Consider the following 22,184-nt stretch of genomic DNA (forward strand, 5'->3'; position numbering starts at 1 on the left):
ATTAGTTCGTCTATGCATCAATCCGCAAATCTATTTGCCCAAATGTTTAACAGACAATCAGTTCAATCACTCATTCAAGAACAAGTTCGTATAACCATCCGTCCAACAGTTCATATATACATATCAGCCCATCTATGTATTAGTTCAACTGATTCATCCAACAATCCATCAACTGATCCATCCATCAGTTAATCCATCCACCTGTCTACGAGTTTATTCCTTCATTATTCAATCCAGCCATCGATCAGTACATCAGCCAAACAGTTCTCCTATTAATAGGTCTAAGTTCTTATATTCAACACTCCAATAGTTCTTCTATCCACCAATCCCTCATTCCAATACCAATCCATCAGTTCTCCTATTCTTCAGTCTATCCATTAGCTCATTATTTCTTCTACCTATCAGTCCTTTCTTTAATCTACACATCAATCCATCAGTTCTCCTATTAATAAGTCTAAGTTCCTACATTCAACACTCCAATAGTTCTTCTATCCACCAATCCCTCATTCCAATACCAATCCATCAGTTTTCCTATTCTTCGGTCTATCCATTAGCCCATTATTTCTTCTACCTATCAGTTCTTTCTTTAATCTACACATCAGCCAATCAGTTCTCCTATTCACCAGTCCCTCAGTCCTTATATTTATCCGTTCATCAGCAAGCTCACCAGTTATTCCATCCATCAACTCATATTCTCTCCATCAGTTTTTTTCTATTCATCATTTAACTAGTTCTTCTATCAATCAGTTAATCAGTTCTTCTATTAATCAGTCCTCAATCATTTCTTATATCAATCAGTCCATCAGTTCTTTCATTTATCGGTGCATCAGTTCTTCTATCAGTCAGACTATCAGTTCTTTTATCTACCAGTTCTCCTCTCCATCAGTTCATCAATTTTTCTATCTAACAATCCATCAGTTCTTCTGTCAGTCAGTACATCAGTCCTATCAATTTATTCATCAGTTCTTCTATTCTTCAGTTGATGAGTTTTTTTTGCTATCAGTCCATCAGTTCTTCCATTCATCGGTGCATCAATTCTTCTATCAGTCAGTCCAACGGTTCTTTTATCCACCAGTTATTTTCTCCGTCAGTTCATCAGTTTGTCTATCCAATAGTCCATCAGTACATCAGTTCATCGATTAATTAATTCATCAGTTGTTCTATTCTTCAGTTCATCAGTTTTTTTAGCTATATGTTCATCAGTTCTTCCCTCAGTCCATCAGTTCTTTTACCAATCAGTAATTTAGTTCTCCTATTCGTAGTTATGCCAAAACATACATTAAATTAGTGTTGATTGCTGCAGAAGGACCCTGTGGCGAAGTTTCCGTCATAAATGTAATTAAAAAATGTATCTTTCTTCCTCCCACGAGCTGAATTTAATTATATGAACTAGCTACTGTACACAGAGTGATTCAGGAGGAAAGAGCCAAAGGTCGAGGGGTGATAGTAAATGATATTCTAAAGGAAAAACATTATAATAAACACAATAAGGGTACAGGAAAAGAACTCTTTTAAAAAATGAGTTTTGCATGCTAGGAGTCCATGTAGCTTAATGTTATGAATCAAATATTGTGATAATGTGAATAATCCAAGTGTTATGACAAATTTTGGAATTGGCATGCAGGGAAAGAACGTGCTGAAGACAGACTTTAAATTTCTCTTTTGGACAATTTGCTAAAGCGAACATACCATGTTCTTTTACTGTAATCTCCGTATGTCTTATTCTCAATGGTTTTAGAGAAAACCAATAGAAACCATTACGAACGGGAACAATTTATAGGTATTCTCGGCCACATACGCGCATCAATCTCGGTCACATAAATGACATTACATGTATTAAAACACTATGACAATGCACTGCCATCCATACGTGTCTCGCCGTGTGTGTGTCACACCGCTGTGTACTTTATGGGAAGGCCGGAATGGCTTAAATATTTGAGTTAGCTTAGTTCACACAGCAGAATTACGTGAACAACTGATAACGTGACATGCGAATCACATTCACGTGCAGACTGTTGGGAACCCATAATTATGTCTCCCCACGTGGGACAATGGTTGAATGGGGAAGCACCAAACATTGTTCGCCATTGAGGTGAGTCGACAGTCAAACAAAGCGCCCTCAAGTGATCTCTAGGGATGTACACCATGGGGGACAGACGAAATACTGCATTCAAAATTGAAACCCTACTTATCAAAATGCGCAATCTCAAATGACAATCAATATTTAAGGCTATAATTGAAAAAAAAATCAATTACAGATTATGAATCACAAAATTTACAAGTTCTTTTGTTACTTATAAAACTCTCAATCATTAGGAGCCTTGATATGGAAGCTGAATTCAATCAAAATATGCCAAAATGTTAGTTTAAATTAAGTTCTGTCAAGCAGCCTCAAATTTCATTAAAGCTGAGACGTAATAACGTAGTCGACCACCTGTTATTTGAGTGCCCGCTACAAGAAAGCAAGAGATACCAGCTAGAAACCCATCTTAGCATGTGCGATACAACTTTCCCACCACCAATAACAAAAGTTCTTCTGAAACAATGTTGCTTAAAGGAATTTCACAGATTTATTACAGATGTGTTTAAGACCTTGTAGAAAATAACAGTATTTAGTAACAGTGTCCTATTTATTCTTCTTGGAGCCAAATTTGTAACTTTTAAAAGTGTGGTTACTATGTTGAAGTGTATGTGTTGTAGCGGATGCTTGATTTGTTATGTATGTGAGTCATAGTTATGGGATGCTTGATGTCGCAATGTCTTAATTATGGTTTGATTGTGTTTGTGACTATTGTGTATTAATTTATGATGTATGGTACGGAAAGCTGGATACTTGTGTTATGGAGAACGGCTTTTAAGAAGTGTTACGTATGTGTGTTGTAACTGATTTTTGTATGTCTCAAATTGATGCCTGATGTTTGCTTTGCAATCGCAATATCTAAATTACGGATTGTTTACGTTTTGTTTACATTGTGTAAGCTAATTTATTTTCCTTTTCCATTTGTCTTTATGCTTATTTATTTTTTTGTGTAAAACTATAGCCCTAGCATATATATGTAAAATAGGGCTACCCCCTTTGGAGTTACAATAATAATAATAATAATAATAATAATAATAATAATAATAATAATAATAATAATAATAATAATAATAATAATAATAATAATAATAATAACGTATTCTAAATTCGCAAAATTGCGTTGCAGTTCAATCAGTTCTAAGTTCCTAAAGATTATAGAGAGAAGTAAATAGATCATTTTGAAAAGGTATGTTTTCGTCTTTGGCTTCTCCATAAATATGAAACTTCCTTAGAGACGAAAACTGCAGAAAGCTCGCTCAAAAGTGGAGAGGTTGAATCAATCATATTAAATCTGATTTCTACACATTGGTAGATCATGGTCTACGATAATTACAGACCCTCCTTCGAATCTTGATGATGGCGAAATTGTATTTGATTTGAAATAAAACTGAGATCCTGAAAATTTTCCTCGAGATGTCCCGATTCCCCCCATAGTCACAAACAATTTCAATATTCATTATAATGGTTAGGGTCCAAATATAATTAACCAAAATGGTGCGGCGTGATATAGTATAAAGACTGGTATACAGACTGGCCTCTGGGGAGGTAGTACTTTTCAGGGGTGGGAGAGGAGTTCTGTGATGGTATTACATTGGTTATTTAAACCTACATGATTGGTTTGATAGATGGCACCACATAGACATAGCTGAGTCACGATATTTACAAAGAAATGCAAGGTATTGTGGTTTTGTAATTGTTTGAGAACTCTGAAGAGACTAATGAATCATGAGCAGTGTAGTACATTCTATTGTATTCTTTTAATTGATTGATAATGGTATATAGCATATTGCAGCGAGATTTTATAGTTTTAAGTTATGTAAAAGTGAAAGAAAATGTCCGACAAGTCAATTCGAACATTACACAAGAAAGATTAGTCGAGTATTTTAGAAAAATCTTCGAAGATGTCAAAAATGTTTTGAAGCAGGAGGACGACACTTTGAACATCTCTTGCATTGCGTCTTTTAGTGCACAAAATAAAAAGGGCCTTCAGACATCGATTACTTTCAAAACAAGACTCTCAGAAAGACTGATTTTCGTCTGCAGAATATGACCTTTCTTCCAATATCACTTTTGTAGAATATTTAATTTTAATATATCAATTTTCCTTAATTATGCTAATCATTCCTTCGAGCCAAATTGTCTTATTTAACAATAAATTTAATTGTTAACTCTTAGAATTATATGTAACTAAACATCTACATTTTGCTTTTACTATTCATATAATTGTTGTTATTATATTGTTTTCTGTATTGATGATATTTATATTTGCTATGCACTTTTATACTGATTGGATAGAAGAGAAGATCTTATGGCCTTAACTCTGCTAGTACCAGTAAAAATAAATAAATAAACAAGTAATTTAAATTATAGCAAAGGTCATCGTAGTATCAATATTTACCATTATAATCCATTTTAACAGTCTTCGAGGTCTAGTAAAGTTTTGAATCTTGAATAGAACGCCAACTGGAGCACAAACATGATGCATTTCCTGATAGTACCTGTGCCACGGGCCAAAATGACGTCACGCCAATATAGCCTATGAAGAACTAACCTTATCTCCGTACGTCGTGGGACAGAATACGGTCCCTACTTATGACTTACAGCACTGACTAAGCAGTGCCCCCATCACGTAGAGTAGTTACACAGTTGATTACTAGATGGCATGCACATGGCTTGACCTGACACCTTGTGTGGTTGTTGCGCCATGGAGTTTGAGAAGAAATTCAATGTTGGACACAGGCTATATGAAAAGAACTATATTTACAAGAGTTGCCCGTTACTACGGATGCTACTTCGTTTAATAACAAAGAACGTATATTCAGAGTACGCGTTACCACTGAGGTAAATAGCCTGGTATATTCCTACAAATAGAACCAGAGGAAGTTCAAGTTATACAAAACAAACAAGCAAAGTTTGTCGCCTTGAGTTAGAACTATGGCGTACATCCGAACGCTACCTTCCTATTCATCGCTGAGCATTTCCATGCCATTGGAAATCCGTAATACATTATTCAGTCAATAAATCTCTATCCAAATATTTTCCTATGTAGATTTCATATGCGAATCATGGATTTTCCAGCCAAGAAAAAGCTTCAATCAGACTTTGTTTATCTACTGAATTTCTTGCACTTCTTTATAATTCAATCTTCTGTTAATTAAGTAAATTCGACCTCTTCATTACAGACTATCTTAGAAACGAGTCCACCCCTAAAAAGTTCGTCACGTAGTGCCGAGTTCGAGCCCCAGTAAAATATCTTATGATATTAATCGATGGAAATTTTGGACCCCCCATCGATATGCAGTTGAAACTTGCCCAATGGCAATGCAATGTCACCTAATATCGTTAGTGAGTACTAGGCGCTATGCAAAGTCAAATTTGTTTTATTTCGGTTAATTCGAGTTTGAGATAAGAACAAAATGTAACGAAATGTAATTTTATTTCATACTAGCTGTACCCGTGCGCTCCGCTGCACTTGTTAGAAATAAATATAAAGTAATTACATAATTAAAATAGGACATTTGATCCAGGGAACATTCGTATTTGATAGAAGGATAAATCGTTTAATATGTTACTTAATTTCAATTGTATTTAAATAATTAAAATGCGATGATTTTGATCCAGAGACCACTCATTTAGTGTAATGATAATTCCTTTACCATGTTTCATAATTATTACATGCAAATAATTAAAATATGATCATTTGATTCAGAGAACATCCGTTTCTGGTGCAATTTGGTCGCCTCAAAATTTTGCTTGGAATGAAACGTATCGGAAATAATTTTTAAAGAAACTTTTGTTATGTAACATTTTTCACAAAAATCAATAATAAGCGAGATATTTCGGTTTATTTAATTCAGGCCCCCTTATAACCCCCCTTTTAAACAAAGTATTTTGAATGCCATATAGCCTAAAATCTAAGTTAGAACGAACTTAATTTATATTCCAATTTTCATCGAAATCCGTTCAGCCATTATCGCGTGAAAAGGTAACAAACATCCAGACAGATAGACAGACTTAAATATCAGTCCCATCAAAATTTTGCCTGGAATAAAACTTATCGGAATTAATTTTTAAAGAAACTATTGTTATGTAACATTTTTCATGAAAATCAATAATAAGCGAGATATTTCGGTTTATTTACTTCAGGCCCCCTTATAACCCCCTTTTAAATAAAGTATTTTGAATGCCATATAGCCTAAAATCTAGGTTACAACGACCTTAATTTATGTTCCAATTTTCATCGAAATCTGTTCAGCTATTATCGCGTGAAAAGGTAACAAACATCCAGACAGACCGACAGACAGACAGACATACAAACAAAAATTTCAAAAAAGCGATTTTCGGTTTCAGGGTGGTTAATTATGTATGTTAGGACCAATTATTTTTGGAAAATCGAACATTACCAGAAAAATTTCGGCTACAGATTTATTATTAGTAGGCTATAGAACTTATCCCTAGTTTTATGCCCATAGTTACAACCCTCCCCCGTTATACATTTTTTAAGTTGAGGGGGATATTGCTTGAGTTTCAAGATAACCATGCTATATCCGTTGCCTCGAAATTCACTATTTTTCTTTCCAAACGGACTCCGATTACATTGAACAACAAGAATTTTGCTCCGACTTAAAACAATGTGTCCCTTATGGTTTGGTGTGCGCTGAATCCGAAAATGCATTCTTTTCTTTGTATCACGTAAGGTTTTTAAGATGTACTATTTCACTTTTCGATAAGCGCTCCCCCAGGAAATATCTAGCTCGGGTGGAATTGACAGTGCACATCATAATTATTGAAACTAATTTTTGAGAATATGAGACAGACACACTTTAAAGTTACGTAATAAATAGAGTACATGAGAAAGTCTACTACAAATCGAAGATATAGGTCTATGACCTGTCCAGGACATCTTCGAGTACAGAATAATTCAAAGAAATTTTACTTCAACAGGTGCATGTTTTAAAGGAGTGGTCGGAAAAAATTACGTCTTATAAAATTCAGCCCGAAATACACAGCAAAAGGGAAGGTAGGAGTGGCAGAATACCCAGACTACTTAACGCTGAATGAACAATGAAACAATTATGGCCCTGCTTGTCGAGGAATACCGACCACTGCTTTAAAGTAAACAAAAGCGTTGAATTTTATCACAGAAAAGTTTGAAATCAGTTTCGAACCATTTGGCGGCATCACAAAAATAAGAGTTCATACAGAGTGTCTCAGGAGGAATGTAAAATGCTTCAGGATAATGTAGTTTGGGTGCAATTACATCGATTTAACCTGATATAGAATGTAGGAATTTGTGGAGAAATACTGAAACGTCTTGCGGTTCCGTGTACTATACTTAACGTGTTACTCCAGATCCTTAGCACACGGCAGCATCTGAACACCGCAACACATACAACTGAATACACGTTCACTTGGCATTAGTTTTCGCATAGTGCATATGCAAACATGCTTTCTGTTTATGAATTTTGTGATGACAATGCTTTGGCTGCCATTGAGAAATACAGACAACGTTTTCACAATCGAAGGGCTCCATCCAACTGTGTGTTTTCTAGGTTTACCGGATGTTATCTCAAACTGGCAAGCTACCGCTTGTTTCACTGAGATCGGAGGGATATTCGAACGTGTAAGATTGTCTTATCATGAACCGTGGTAATATTGAGCACATGCTACAATGCTCTCTTTCTCCAGTGCTTATCGGATGTTATGTTGGCCCAGAGCACCTGTAGTGACGAAATATAATAAAATCCCATAGATTTCGGAAACTGTTTTTACCACAACTATGTTTATTACGACATTTGGCCTTGTTTCATTGCCCTCTACACATCCCCGCTGGTTGTGTCTATAATTGTGAAAACATCGTGTATACACTCAATAGCACCGGTACTTTTGCGCAGAAATTCCAACAAACAATTCCCGTAGACAGTTCCAAGCAGATGAATTTTCGTCTGTGTTCTTATTATGATTACGTTTATGTCATAATTACAAATATTGCCAAGAGAAATGCTCTGTCATTTTGTTCCAGTTCCATTAAACTCTCGTTTAGTTTTTTGTGACGCACCTGCTAGCACAAAGCTTGGAAATAACTCACTTATTTCAGAAAAAGAACGTAATTTCGAAAGATACTGTATAATGAAAGTCTTTCAAGATTAAATTCTAAAAAAAAAGAAATAAAATAAAATAAAATAAAATAAAAATTCTTTTACTGTACAGTATAGCCGCTACAATTTTTAGCTCTGAAAAGACATTAAACAGCTGAAATTTGAAGCAGTTCCGATGTCTTCGACACGAACAACTCTAAACTCAAGCTTACAATTTTTATTTGAGCGTTGGAAATGATTGTATTTTGTCTAATGAACGAGATTACAGCACAGATCAAATAAACACTATTCCCGTACCAGAATATGAAATGTCATCAGCTTTTAAGTGGATTTGCAGAACTATGTCAATTTTGCAAACGGAATATAACATATGTTTCACATTCGGTATATGAACATATTATGAATCATCGATCCAATGATAACCGCTAATTAACAGAGAACGAATCCACTGAACAAAGCCTACAAGTAGCGGTGACATACTACAACCTTGCAACCTTGTCGTACTGTTTCAATGTTGTACATTTTAGAATTACTGTACATATCTCTTACCTCCGTACTTATTTCATAAATCTAACTTTGTCTTCTAGTGAGTGGCGATTCCTTCTATTATCACATAATATTGCTTGACAGATTCTCAGTGATCTGCATCTCTTGGAATATTTTTAACCATCCTGCTGTGATTACCCCACTGACGACTTTCAATATTATATTTATTTTTCTCCATATTTCTTTTTGAAATTCCACATATTTGTCCGTTATATATCCACTGACAATTTGAATTAACAATAACATAAATAATTACTCTAATTTAAGTTATAATTCACATTATTTATGTGGGGCTATCTTGTTACCCCGTCTGTAGTCTGTGTCATGACAATTCCAGGCTATAAAATTCAAACAGTAACTTAATTTTCTTCATGTTTATGTTTTTCTGCCTCCAAATTATTTTATTTCGTGTTATTTATAATATTTTTTATATTAATTTATTTATTTATTTATTTATTTATTTATTTATTTATTATTTTGCTAATAATTGTAACATAAAATATAATATACACAGAAAAAACTTTAGCTCGCCTCTGAAAGAGTAGAACTCGTGATCAGGGGCGAATTCCTGAATTGAAATTAATAATTATACAATACAACTTGTCTTATGTCTACTGCGCAATTATAGTATATAAATTTAAATTTACAATTTTTCAATTTTTATAAAATCCATACATAACTTTTTAAATTTAATACTATAACTATTAGAATTGACAAGATTAGGATATTTAAATATAAATTTGTTATATATTCTTGGGCCTAAATTACTACTATGATTAAATACTGTAACAGTGTTGCTGTTGCATTTTGGTTCAAACAATCTTAAAGAATTCATACCTTTTGTTTCATAACTATGAGAATACAATTCAAAATTAGTTCGATTTTTTTTGTATGAATTTTATTAATACAATATAATAAATTTGTCTTACGTTAAGTACATTAAAGTCTAAAAACAAATTTTGAGATGGAAAATCAATAGGTTTATGAAGATATATTTTAATTATTTTCTTCTGTAATAAATAAAGTGGATAAAAATTGGATTTAAATGAGCTACCCCATCCTATAATTCCATACATAATTACCGATTGAAATAAAGTTAAATATATTATGCGTAATAAACTTATTGACAAGTAATTCCTCAATAAAACAAAATAATATACTATTTTACGTAATTTATTACAAAGGTAATTAATGTGTTGGTTCCATTTTAAATGATTATCGAAAATTATGCCTAAATACTTAACTTCAGAGGATTCTTTAATAATCAGATATTTACACAGTATAAGACAACAATCAGAATTATGTAATGTAATACTTAATAAAGATGTAGGAGTTTTATTACATTTTTCAGATAATGAGAATGGAATAATTATGGTTTTATTTTCGTTGATAGGAAGATACAGTAATTTATCTCAAACCATTTTTTTTATTAATTTAAGTCCTTTATTTGAATTATTATATGCATCATACCAGGCTTTTCCACGAAAAAGTAAAACTGTGTCATCTGCATATGATTTATATTATGATGATCTTTTGTTCGTAATTTTTTTTAAGGTTTTTCTGAAAGTGATTTTGTTAGATATAATGATTAGTTTAGTCTTTTTTCGAGACGCTTACTGCAGTATAGGTGATATTCGAATACAGTATTTGAATTTTAACAAATAACTAAAATTATAGTCGTTTGTTTTTACTTGGTTATCTAACGAAGCTATATCAACTACTAGGTTATTTAGCGTCGATGGAATTGGTGATAGCTAAATGGTATTTGGCGAGATGAGGCCGAGGATTCGCCATAGATCACCTGAAATTTGTTTTAATGTTGGGGAAAACCTTGGAAAAAACCGAACCAAGATAATCACCCCAAGCGGAAATCCACACCCGAGCGCAACTCCGGGTCGGCAGACAAGCGCCTTAGCCGACTGAGCTACGTCAGTGGCGATTTATTACTTTCGTATTTGTATTGACTTATTTTTAGAAATTAATTTTTATTTCATTTACATGTTTTTGAGTTACTCGTGGTTTTATATAAGGTACGGTATCCTAATATTTAATTTTCAATATCTAACTGAAATGATTTCCAGTTTATGTTATAGTACTTGACTTTTATTGCTTGGAAATGTGTTTTCCACCATGTCAAAATTATGTACAGTAACATTAAGGAGTTTGTCTTGAAGTGAAAGAGAGGCAAATTAAAATTTCCTGTAGCCTATATGTTACCTTATAGTGTCATCAGTAACATATATATTAATTTTGGTATCCGTTTTCAACAAAATGGCACAGGACTTTTTTAATCACCTTTGTTTAAAAAAAAGGATAATTATTTTATATTTTTAGATTTTTAGTAAGTATAATTAATAAAACATAAATTGTTCATATCCCAAGTGTTTAAGGAAGATTGATGTATGATTTTGATCGGGGTAATTGTATTACCCCCCCCCCCTTGGTAGTAGTAAGTTGTGAGAAACCTTGGTAGCAGAAGGGTTAAACATGTCCCGTGAGAAAGACGATAAACTAGCCTGTAATGACAGTGGAAGTTGTCTATGTATTCGCCTGGGCTGTGTGAGTTCGATCGGTAGGAATCCCGTAACCTTGAGATCAAGGTCACATGAATTATATTTTCCCCGTATCCCACAGTTGACCTTGAGGATTGTAATAAATGATGAAAATATATTAAAAGTGATTAGACAAATCTTGTAAAGTAAAAATCAAACATTATTACGCATCAACGCGAAAAAATACGCACAATTCAAACTCTAATTGAAATAAATGCTAATTACAGAAACGTATTACGTACATTTCAGAAATAATTCCCATGTAATGAAATGTAATTTTGCTGGGACCTGTACATAATTATGTACAAACTAGAACTACGTGTTGAATGAGTTCTACTGTATAGACGTGGACAAATTATTAGACTAAAACGTTTTTCTTGGAAACATAATATAGTTCGTCATATCAACTATCAGTATAATTCACAGAGTCTCTATTGTTGTAAATATGATTGTTTATATCTTCTGGTATATTTTTCCAATGGTTAAATATACTTTGTCTGGCTGTGTTGGTACTATGGTGTTTTAGTTATATACTGCAGAAAATATTCAACAGTCTGTTCTCCCATGGCCTGCAAGAAGACCGGACATGAACGGAAATGAAAATCTGTGATCTATACTGAAGAAGAAAGTGAACAAAAAGAGGCTTACAACAAAACATGGACTTATTTAAAGCACTGTCTGATATCTGGCTAAATGATGCTGATATTCAAAGAAAGTGTCAAACTTTGGTTTCCAGCATCCCTGACAAAATCAACGTGTTAATAAAGAATAAGGGAATGTTCACAAAATATTAGTAACCTCCAGACTCAATTTTCTGTTCATTATTTCTGTGCAAAATACATTTTTGTTCATTATTTGTGCCGATAAATTCAGCTTTTTGCACATACAATTAATTTAGTCTAATAATTTGTCCACGTCTGTATATTCTGGAAAAGAAGTTCTCGTGCTGACTGGAGTGAAGGTCGGAAAACAATTTACATCAATATCAAAATGCGCAATATTTCTGCGGGTGTTTCCACTTAGTCAAATAACTCCTCCAGTTCCGAGAAAATATGGATAATATCTCTCAAAGATATAAATATTTCCTCTAGCAGCACTTTTTTTGTATTTTAAGTATGGTAGCGGAACCTCGTCTAGAATAAATACCACAGTGTGTATTCTTTCTCTTTGTCCAATCTTCAGACAAATATTCGCAGAACAGCTATTACGTAAGGAAATGCAAGTACGTATGCATTGCCATCCTATGGAAGATAAAGAAGCGATCTTGCTGCGGATGCCGGAGCCCAACCATTAGACCTTCGTGTTTACTAAAATAAAGTTGCCGTAAGTCCTAAGCTAGGGTCAGAAAGAAAAAAAAATTGTACAAAGGGATATAATGATAATTTCTTCTCTTGCCTTGTAGACACAGACTATCCCGCTACATATACACAATAAAAGATGAAGAGAATATCTTTCCGTACTGCGTTCTGTTGGAAATGGATTAATTAACCGTCGTCCAAACAATTCTTTCCTCCTTCCATAAAGGAATGTCCCCAATATAAAAATGGCCCTTTTATGCTTCTATTGAATACGATCTGCACTAAATTAAGCAGTAAATTCCATGGGCAGGTCAGAATTTATAGGCTATTCAATGAAATATTAAAGATATTTTTATTAATTTGTCCTACAGAATAATATCTGTAATACTGACAATTAATATTTGAGGAGAAAAATTCGCTCCGGCGCCGGGGATCGAACCCGGGTCCTTGGTTCTACGTACCAAGCGCTCTGACCACTGAGCTACGCCGAATTCAATCCACAGCACCGGACCGAACCTTTCTCCCTGAATGTTTCTCTTTGTGGCCTGACTCCAAGTTAGCCATATATGTTGACGTATATGTCCAATGTCAACTGCCATTACATTAGGAGCGCACTCAGTTGAGTGACTTGTTTGGCCGGGATTCCGCAGTTAAGTGCACAGTAATCTGTACAGAAATATGCACTGCTAGCTTTGAGAATATTAAAGATAATAATATCTGTAATATTGACAATTAATATTTGAGGAGAAAAATTCTCAAATATGAGAGAGATACTGATTAACTGCCTAGCGTGTTAAACACAAGACCACGGAGGAAATTTAAAAAGTGCACTTAATTTACGAAAATATTTTATGGTATGAATTATCCCATTTTTTCGATTAACCGTTCAGTTCACCTCCTTCATTACCACGGATAATAGAGGTTCTACTCTAATAATAATAATAATAATAATAATAATAATAATAATAATAATAATAATAATAATACTTACTTACTTACAAATGGCTTTTAAGGAACCCGAAGGTTCATTGCCGCCCTCACATAAGCCCGCCATCGGTCCCTATCCTGTGCAAGATTAATCCAGTCTCTATCACCATATCCCACCTCCCTCAAATCCATTTTAATATCATCTTCCCATCTACGTCTCGGCCTCCCTAAAGGTCTTTTTCCCTCCGGTCTCCCAACTAACACTCTATATGCATTTCTGGATTCGCCCATACGTGCTACATGCCCTGCCCATCTCAAACGTCTGGATTTAATGTACCTAATTATGTCAGGTAAAGAATACAACGCGTGTAGTTCTGCGTTGTGTAACTTTCTCCATTTTCCTGTAACTTCATCCCGCTTAGCCCCAAATATTTTCCTAAGCACCTCATTCTCAAACACCCTTAACCTATGTTCCTCTCTCAGAGTGAGAGTCCAAGTTTTACAACCATACAGAAGAACCGGTAATATAACTGTTTTATAGATTCTAACTTTCAGATTTTTGGACAGTAGACTGGATGATAAGAGCTTCTCAACCGAATAATAACACGCATTTCCCATATTTATTCTGCGTTTAATTTCCTCCCGAGTGTCATTTATATTTGTTACTGTTGCTCCAAGATATTTGAATTTTTCCACCTCTTCGAAGGATAAATCTCCAATTTTTATATTTCCATTTCGTACAATATTCTGGTCACGAGACATAATCATATACTTAGTCTTTTCGGGATTTACTTCCAAACCGATCACTTTACTTGCTTCAAGTAAAATTTCCGTGTTTTCCCTAATCGTTTGTGGATTTTCTCCTAACATATTCACGTCATCCGCATAGACAAGAAGCTGATGTAACCCGTTCAATTCCAAACCCTGCCTGTTATCCTGAACTTTCCTAATGGCATATTCTAAAGCGAAGTTAAATAATAATAATAACAACGGAGGACATCTTGAATTACAGACTTGCCCATGGAAACGATTCGTTTCCGTATTAAAACAGGAAGTTGATCAAAACCACATCCATCTATTGAGGAATAATTCGGGAAAATAATTTTAAAGCCAGCAGAGCATGGACCGAGGGGGAAAGAAAGGGTCAATAGGGGATGTGAATGCCGGATCGTAAAAAGTAATCAGGCACATAAATGTTCCTCCAGGGGAAATGCTGCGCTGGTAATATCTCAGAGTCCATCGGCTACTCTGGCTCAATAAATGGAATTGGAGAAGAGGTGGAGGCTACACGCAAATGCACCAGGAACTTTATTCTTAAATAGGAGGTATTTCCACCCGAGTGAATGGACGGAGATTATAATAACAACAGAACGATATCGAGATATTCGGTATGAAAACCAAACATTTGAACAAATATCATATGAAGAGTCCACTGGAAGAATGATTGATGTCACTTTCTTGTCGAAAATGAACCAAGACTGTCAATGCATAGCTTAAGACATATAGAATGTACATAGAGAGTTATATGGCATTAACACTGATAGTCATTGTCCAGTAATGATCGGAAAATCACAGTTAAGCTTTGAGCGCTAAGAATTTCAAACTTTCAATTGTTTCTCCTGAAAAATGTAATCCAAATGACATCCATCATTCTTGCAGTGGACTTTTCATATTCGATACTTTGCACCAAATCTTGGCTTGAAGAAAAAAACTTTATAATGTCCATAGGATTCTAGGTTTAATGTAGAAATATTTTTTTTACATGTGCTACATTTCTGTAGGTAAATATGAAAGAAATTTTTATGGATAAGTTGAAGCAATACGTATTCCCCTTTCCCAACTATGTGACAGATCAAATTCTTTCAAAAAAGTAGTTGTATTCTGCGACTTTTTATCAGTAATTCAAGCTATATCATGTTCAGTGTAAATATGATCGTCAAAATTGTCGGAAATCAATACACTGACTACGAAACTGAAGGGATCAGGCAAAGACATCATTTCTGAATGGATTCCCTCCAACGTTGGAATACAAGGGAAAGAGAAGTAAGATTTCGTGACAAAAAGACACACAAATAGTTCACGCAGAACAATCTGCGCTCTCTTTCATTCAGCAAAGACTATTATTAAATCTAAGGACTTTACTAATAGACGGTAGTACATTATACACACTATTTAAAGGGTGTAATTAATATTTTGTTACTTGAAGTCATGTATCAGTGAAGAAGTGTGTTGTGTCAGTGAAGTGTGAAGTGTGTTGTGTCTGTGAAGTGTGTTGTGCAAGTGAAATGTGTTACTGTCAGTGAAGTTTTATAGTTCTAGGGTTAATGTAGAAATATTTTTTTTACATGTGCTACATTTCTGTGGGTAAATATGAAAGAAATTTTTATGGATAAGTTGAAGCAACACGTATTCCCCTTTCCCAACTATCTGACAGATCAAATTCTTTCCAAAAGCAGTTGTATTCTGTGACTTTTTATCAGCAATTCAAGCTATATCATGTTCAGAGTACACATTATCGTCAAAAGTGTCAGAAATCAATACACTGACTACGAAACTGAAAGGAATAGGCAAATAGATCATTTCTGAATGGATTCCCTCCCACGTTGGAATACAAGGGAAAGAGAAGTAAGATTTCTTGACAAAAATGCACAGAAATAGTTAACGCTCTCTTTCATTCAGCAAAGACTATTATTAAATCCAATTTTAAAGCCGAAAGATGAGACCAGCTACAACAATTAGGCCAAGGAAAGAAGTAGATTTAATTGATAAACAGCAATTTTGTACTAAAAGCACCTAGAAGCGATACAGTGGCGCAATTTCCAACACATTATATGCAGAGGTGCACTCATTACGAGTGACTAAGTGGCCGGGATCCGACGGAATGAGCGCCGTCTTAAATCACTAAGGCCCGGTTTCTTCAACCTTTGTTAAATTATAACAGTGTGTTATTCCATTTTAACTGTAAACTTAACAGTTGAAGCATTTCTTCAATTACTGTTAGTAGTAACAGGCTGTTAAAACCTATGTTAATTTAACTGCCCAATTTCATGCAGTTAAATCATTTAAGTCTCTGTTAGCATAGAAGTATCCAATATGGCTGGTGCGTTAGATGCTGAACTTATATATCTGGATTATTTAGAAAATGATTCCATGAATACATAAATAGAGCGGATGATTTCTGTGATTTGACAGACCAGCAGGTCATACAAAAGTATAGGCTATTTTGTGCCAAGTCTCACTTTTCGCTTTCAACTTACTTGTAGATTCGTTTGTTTATTCTCATTAATTGGTTTATACTGCGAAATAATTTCCAGCAGAAGGTTTCTTTCGAAAGAAGAGAAATTAGTCCCACGATTTCTGTTTGTCCCAGTGTTTTCCATTTCATAACAGCAATACCGGTACCAATATGCCGCTCCATGCTATTGTGATAGTGTGATACAAATGAGGAAAGAAACAGAAATAAAACCTGAGAGAATAGAAAGACTTCTATCCTCTCTGAATCAAACAACGGAAACAAGCGAGAATCGCAATTGTCAGAATTCAGAAAACAGAAGTGAGCCTATACTTACGATGAAAGAGTAATGGAACGGAGAAAAATTCTCTCCGGCGCCGGGATTTGAACCCGGGTTTTCAGATCTACGTGCTGACGCTTTATCCACTAAGCCACACCGGATTCTACCCCGGCGTCGGAAGAATCGTCTCAGTTTTAAGTTCCAAGTCTTGGGTTCCCTCTGGTGGCCGCCCTCTGCACTACGTCATAGATATCTATGAACCTAGGACCGAAGTCCACACATGTGCTGAGGTGCACTCGTAATGAGTAACTAGTTGGCCGGGATCCGACGGAATAAGCGCCGTCTTAAATCACGAAGTGATTTACGCATATCATATATATTATTATAATGTACCGAAGTACATATGATATTTCCATGCAGATATTCTGCGTCATCATACGATGAAAGAGTAATGGAACGGAGAAAAATTCTCTCCGTCGGATCCCGGCCAACTAGTCACTCATTACGAGTGCACCTCAGCACATGTGTGGACTTCGGTCCTAGGTTCATAGATATCTATGACGTAGTGCAGAGGGCGGCCACCAGAGGGAACCCAAGAGTTGGAACTTAAAACTGAGACGATTCTTCCGACGCCGGGGTAGAATCCGGTGTGGCTTAGTGGATAAAGCGTCAGCACGTAGAGCTGAAAACCCGGATCCCGGCGCCGGAGAGAATTTTTCTCCGTTCCATTACTCTTTCATCGTATGATGACGCAGAATATCTGCATGGAAATATCATATGTACTTCGGTACATTATAGTAATATATAGAGCCTATACTTGGTTATAGGTTATGGTTAAACTCTAGAATCTCTGGTCCTTACAGAGAGTTAACAAACAGAATGTTAAAATGTGAAATGTAAAGTTGAAGAAACGCAATATTTTTAACAGCAATTCATACTTTTAACTTCCAGTTAATTAACGCTATGTTAGGTGCATTTTAACAAAGGTTGAAGAAACCGGGCCTAAGTGATTATTTACGCATATCATATTATTGTGATGTACCGAAGTACATATGCTATTTCCATGCAGGAATTCTGCGTTATCATATGATGAAGGATGGATGGAGCGGAGGTTTAGATCTGTAATCGGACAGTTGCCTAAACAACGTTGTCCTCCAGTCATCCCTGAAGTATGTACTTATAATAAATTAAACACTCCATATTTCTCCATACTACATAGGCCTATAGTAAAGAATCGATATTGTGAATCGTATGTAATATGGGGTAATAAAGTATATCGCCATCGGATCATCGATAATTAAAGATCGTTCTTATTATAAGGTGAGTTTGGCAAACTTCCCAAAATGGAACTACTGTAAGCCTTGTGGCCTGTGGAGTAGTACTTCAATCCATGTAGTAGCTGCTACGAAAATATTTACTGCTTTGTTTTCTGAACAAATTATAGGTAATTTATAGAACATCCATCATAAGAATTTTTTCATTACGTAGGCCGAATTCTTGAGAAGTGAGGCAGCAATTCCGCCACCATTCATTATAGAATAATGCCACAATTCATGCAGTGTTTCATTTACTCTCAATTCCTTCAGCCCTGTCACCTTGTCTGTTATTACTACACCTCCCCTATGTCTCCTTGCTACCCCTTTCGGCTATCTGGCAGATGGGTGGCAGGTGGAGGAACATAATTCGTATTCGAAAAAATAGAAGCCCAGTGGTTAGATATAAACTTGTTTGGTGTAATTTCTGGACGCACAACTAGATTAGCGACCGTTAGGTTACAATATGTCATATTAGATGAAACTACTGTGTGTCGTTAACTCGAAAAAGGGAGAGATGATATTTCATATAATTCGATGTAATTCTTATACTCAAGAATTTTAAATAGAATTTCAGATTTCATCAGCAAGGTATTTTTTTTTTAAATCTGCTATCAATGACGTGAATGTCGTTCAAGGTTTCCCTCGAGTAACATGGTTCCCTTTCTAAATTGGCTACACTCTTCATTCATTACCCCAAATCTAACCTTCATCGACACTTGTGGTTTCCGTAATTAATGGTAGTATGAAAGACCTATACCACTTAAGCTACACCAAATTCATTTCCCATTTTCTGTCGAACTATAGACAATATAATAACAAATTTACAGAATATACAGCCCTATGACGTAAATCCACTGACCTTTTTCATCAAGATACCATTAACCTAAAGTGAGATTCAATTTTTAATCTGATGCCATTCTGTGTTCCTTTTTCCTTCAATTTTTATTCTCGTGGTGTTATTATTTGTCTCAGGTCTACCACAATAGATCCATATTTCAATAACCTTATGAACGATTGGTAGAATTCTGGAGTTCTAGCTTAAGCAGTTCTTCAGAAAACGGGAACTCGTGCAAGAAAGTGCATTTTTTTTAATCGCAGTCAAAACTATGCAGTCTACAGACGTGAAAACTTTCGTCAGCTGTTACCGCCTTGAATACCAAACAAGAAGCAACATCATAGGAACAAATGCTGTCAATGTAAGCTACGTAGTTTTCATTATAATTCAAGATAAATCACAGCCTTCTAAAGTGAACAGTTCCACAGTTATTGAATTTTTACTAAACAAGTGCTTACGAAAAGAGAAAAGGCTTGTGCAGTAATATAAATTTTAAAAATATATTTTAATGATACTTATAATCAACTAACATTAATGAAATATACATCTATCAAATTTAACAGAAAATTCAAAATATTAATGTACCACAAAATATATCATATCATATCATATCATATCATATCATATCATATCATATCATATCATATCATATCATATCATATCATATCATATCGCATCGTATCATATATCATATCATATATCATATTATCATATCATATCATATATCATACCATATCATATCATATCATATCATATCATATCATATCATATCATATCATATCATATCATATCATATCACATTATATTATATATTATATTATATTATATTGTATTATATTATATTATATTATATTATATTATATTATATTATATTATATTATATTATATTATATTATATTATATTATATTATATTATATTATATCCTATATATACAGGACGAACCGCAAGAAATTTCATTAATGTTAGGGGTTATTCTTTCAGATATTTCAAACAAAATAGTCAAGTACAATTTTGCTCTTTTTCGCTTTCTTTTGGAGAAGAAAATTATTTGCATAAAATATTTCATAATATGTTTTAGGAAATTCATTGATTCAATTCCCAATATGCTCAGTCAATTTAAGACAGTCTATTATTATGATAATACATTACTGAAGAATTTTAGTTTAGTGCCTTAAATGAACAGAAATTTGATCTAAACAAATGTAACTTTTCGTTCTGAAAGGAAATTTTAAAATTCTACTTTTGTTCGGATCAAATTCCTAAATATTTAAAAGACAAATCTAAAAATCTTTCAATCATTTATTGCTCTCTTAAATTGATGAACACCTTGGGAATTAAATCAATGACTTTCTCAAAACACACTATGAAGTGTTTCATATGAAACAATTTTTATTTCGGTAAGGTAGCAAAAACGAGCAAAATGTAGTAAACTTTTTGTTGGAAATATCTCAAAGAATAACCCGCTGAAATTTATGACATTACTAACGGTTGACCCTGTATATTATATTATGATTAGTTTCACTGCGTTGTTTGCAGTTTCGAATACTTTGAAAAAAAAAGGTGAAATATCCAATTCCCCTATTGCTGTACTCAAATCGGATATTGATTTTGAAGAAGGTGCTGTAACTTATCAACTATAATTCATAAAACAATCACGTTAATAATATGAAACATACCTTGCTTCTCCTCGTGATCAGATATTTTAATTGGAATCGAACTTTTAGCTTTGTAGCTTCCATTATATTATATTTCCATCTTTCAATGAAGGGCCAAGAATGAAGTAGTGGTGCGTATTTGAGTAATACTTGGAATTTACATTCTAATTTTTTCTCTAAATTCGTGTCAACGTTCGAGATTATTCCTGTGTACTCAATTCTTATGGTATTTTAGAGTGTGACTAACATTTATTCCGAAAGACGTCAGGAATATAAGAATGAAGTAGATCACAAAAAATACGCGGGAAATTAAGGGTTAACAATGGCGCGGTCTACGCCGGCATACAAGCATGTCTGATGAGCAAGGAACTAAGCAGAATATTCTGTATTACTGTATATTTGTACGAAGTGCTGATCAATGGAGATATAAACACCAGAATTGGAATAAACACTTGAAGTTAATTAAGAGTCTTGAAAGAAGATGGATTTACTTACCGTGATCCTGTAGTCGTGTGGGTCGCAAGTATCGTAGCGCCTTCGAAACCTGATGACTGTGTGCGTTCCATTTTCGTATCCCAGCAGCAATTCGTAATCTTGACTAGGGTCCAGTTGAGGTTCGCCTCTGTCCTGGGCGTACCGGTCCTGTAACAACGAGATATCTCTGTCACGAAGAGTTCATCTGATCCGATCTCATCGCCAGAGACAAATCACTTGGGGCCCTCTTCTGTTATGAAAATTCAAAGATGTGCGAGCAGATCTCGAGAGTTGCAAATATTGCGGAATGAAGGAAGCTCGTGACCGCCGCGAAGTTAACGTCCTTAACTCACGAAGAGATCCGCCTCGTGCTATGGCCAAGTGCGTGACAGTTAACACGTGGGCCCCTCGCGTATTGGCAGAGATGCTGTCATGGAAACGAGCCTGATAAATTGCACATTAAAACAAAATCCCTTTATGTGTCCTGTAGAAGTTGAAATATTAGTCAGTTGGTTCGTTTCCAATGCCTCCAGATATGGCCAAGTGAGACATTTCTGGTTTCAACTAGTAAAGCAGTTTAAATTTAATAATTCATTTCTAAGGTAGTGACAGTCACATGATCAGAATTCAGTACCCTCATGTTCGCCAAATGTTTGGAGAGTCGGCTTCCTCATAAGAAGCCCCGGATGAAATTTTGACGGGTGCAATTGGAAGTTTTGGTGGGCAAAGATTTTGTTTGGGGCAAGTTTCCTCAAGCCCCCCAAAATTTCTTTGTCATTCCAGTATTCATACATAATTCAAAACCATCCCTTTACATGTCCTGTAAAAGTTGAAACATTATTCAGTTTATTCGTTCCCAATGGCTCCAGATACGGTCATGTGAGCCCTTT

At 34.7% G+C, this 22,184-nt stretch overlaps 1 protein-coding gene across 1 annotated transcript in view; it reads right to left on the bottom strand.

Annotated features, from left to right (window-relative positions):
• LOC138707356 (MOXD1 homolog 2-like) overlaps positions 1–21,934 on the bottom strand; it is a 270,333-nt gene extending 248,399 nt beyond the window's left edge. The window contains exons 1-3 of the mRNA XM_069836638.1: positions 21,929–21,934; positions 21,635–21,738; positions 21,316–21,481 (exon numbers count right to left, since the gene is read on the bottom strand). Of these exons, the coding sequence (XP_069692739.1) occupies positions 21,316–21,481; positions 21,635–21,738; positions 21,929–21,934 (276 nt within the window). The remainder of the gene's footprint in view (positions 1–21,315; positions 21,482–21,634; positions 21,739–21,928) is intronic.
• Between the last annotated feature and the right edge of the window lie 250 nt (positions 21,935–22,184).

This window comes from Periplaneta americana, chromosome 10 (assembly GCF_040183065.1).
Source record: "Periplaneta americana isolate PAMFEO1 chromosome 10, P.americana_PAMFEO1_priV1, whole genome shotgun sequence".
In the NCBI taxonomy this organism is placed as follows: Eukaryota; Metazoa; Arthropoda; class Insecta; order Blattodea; family Blattidae; genus Periplaneta; species Periplaneta americana.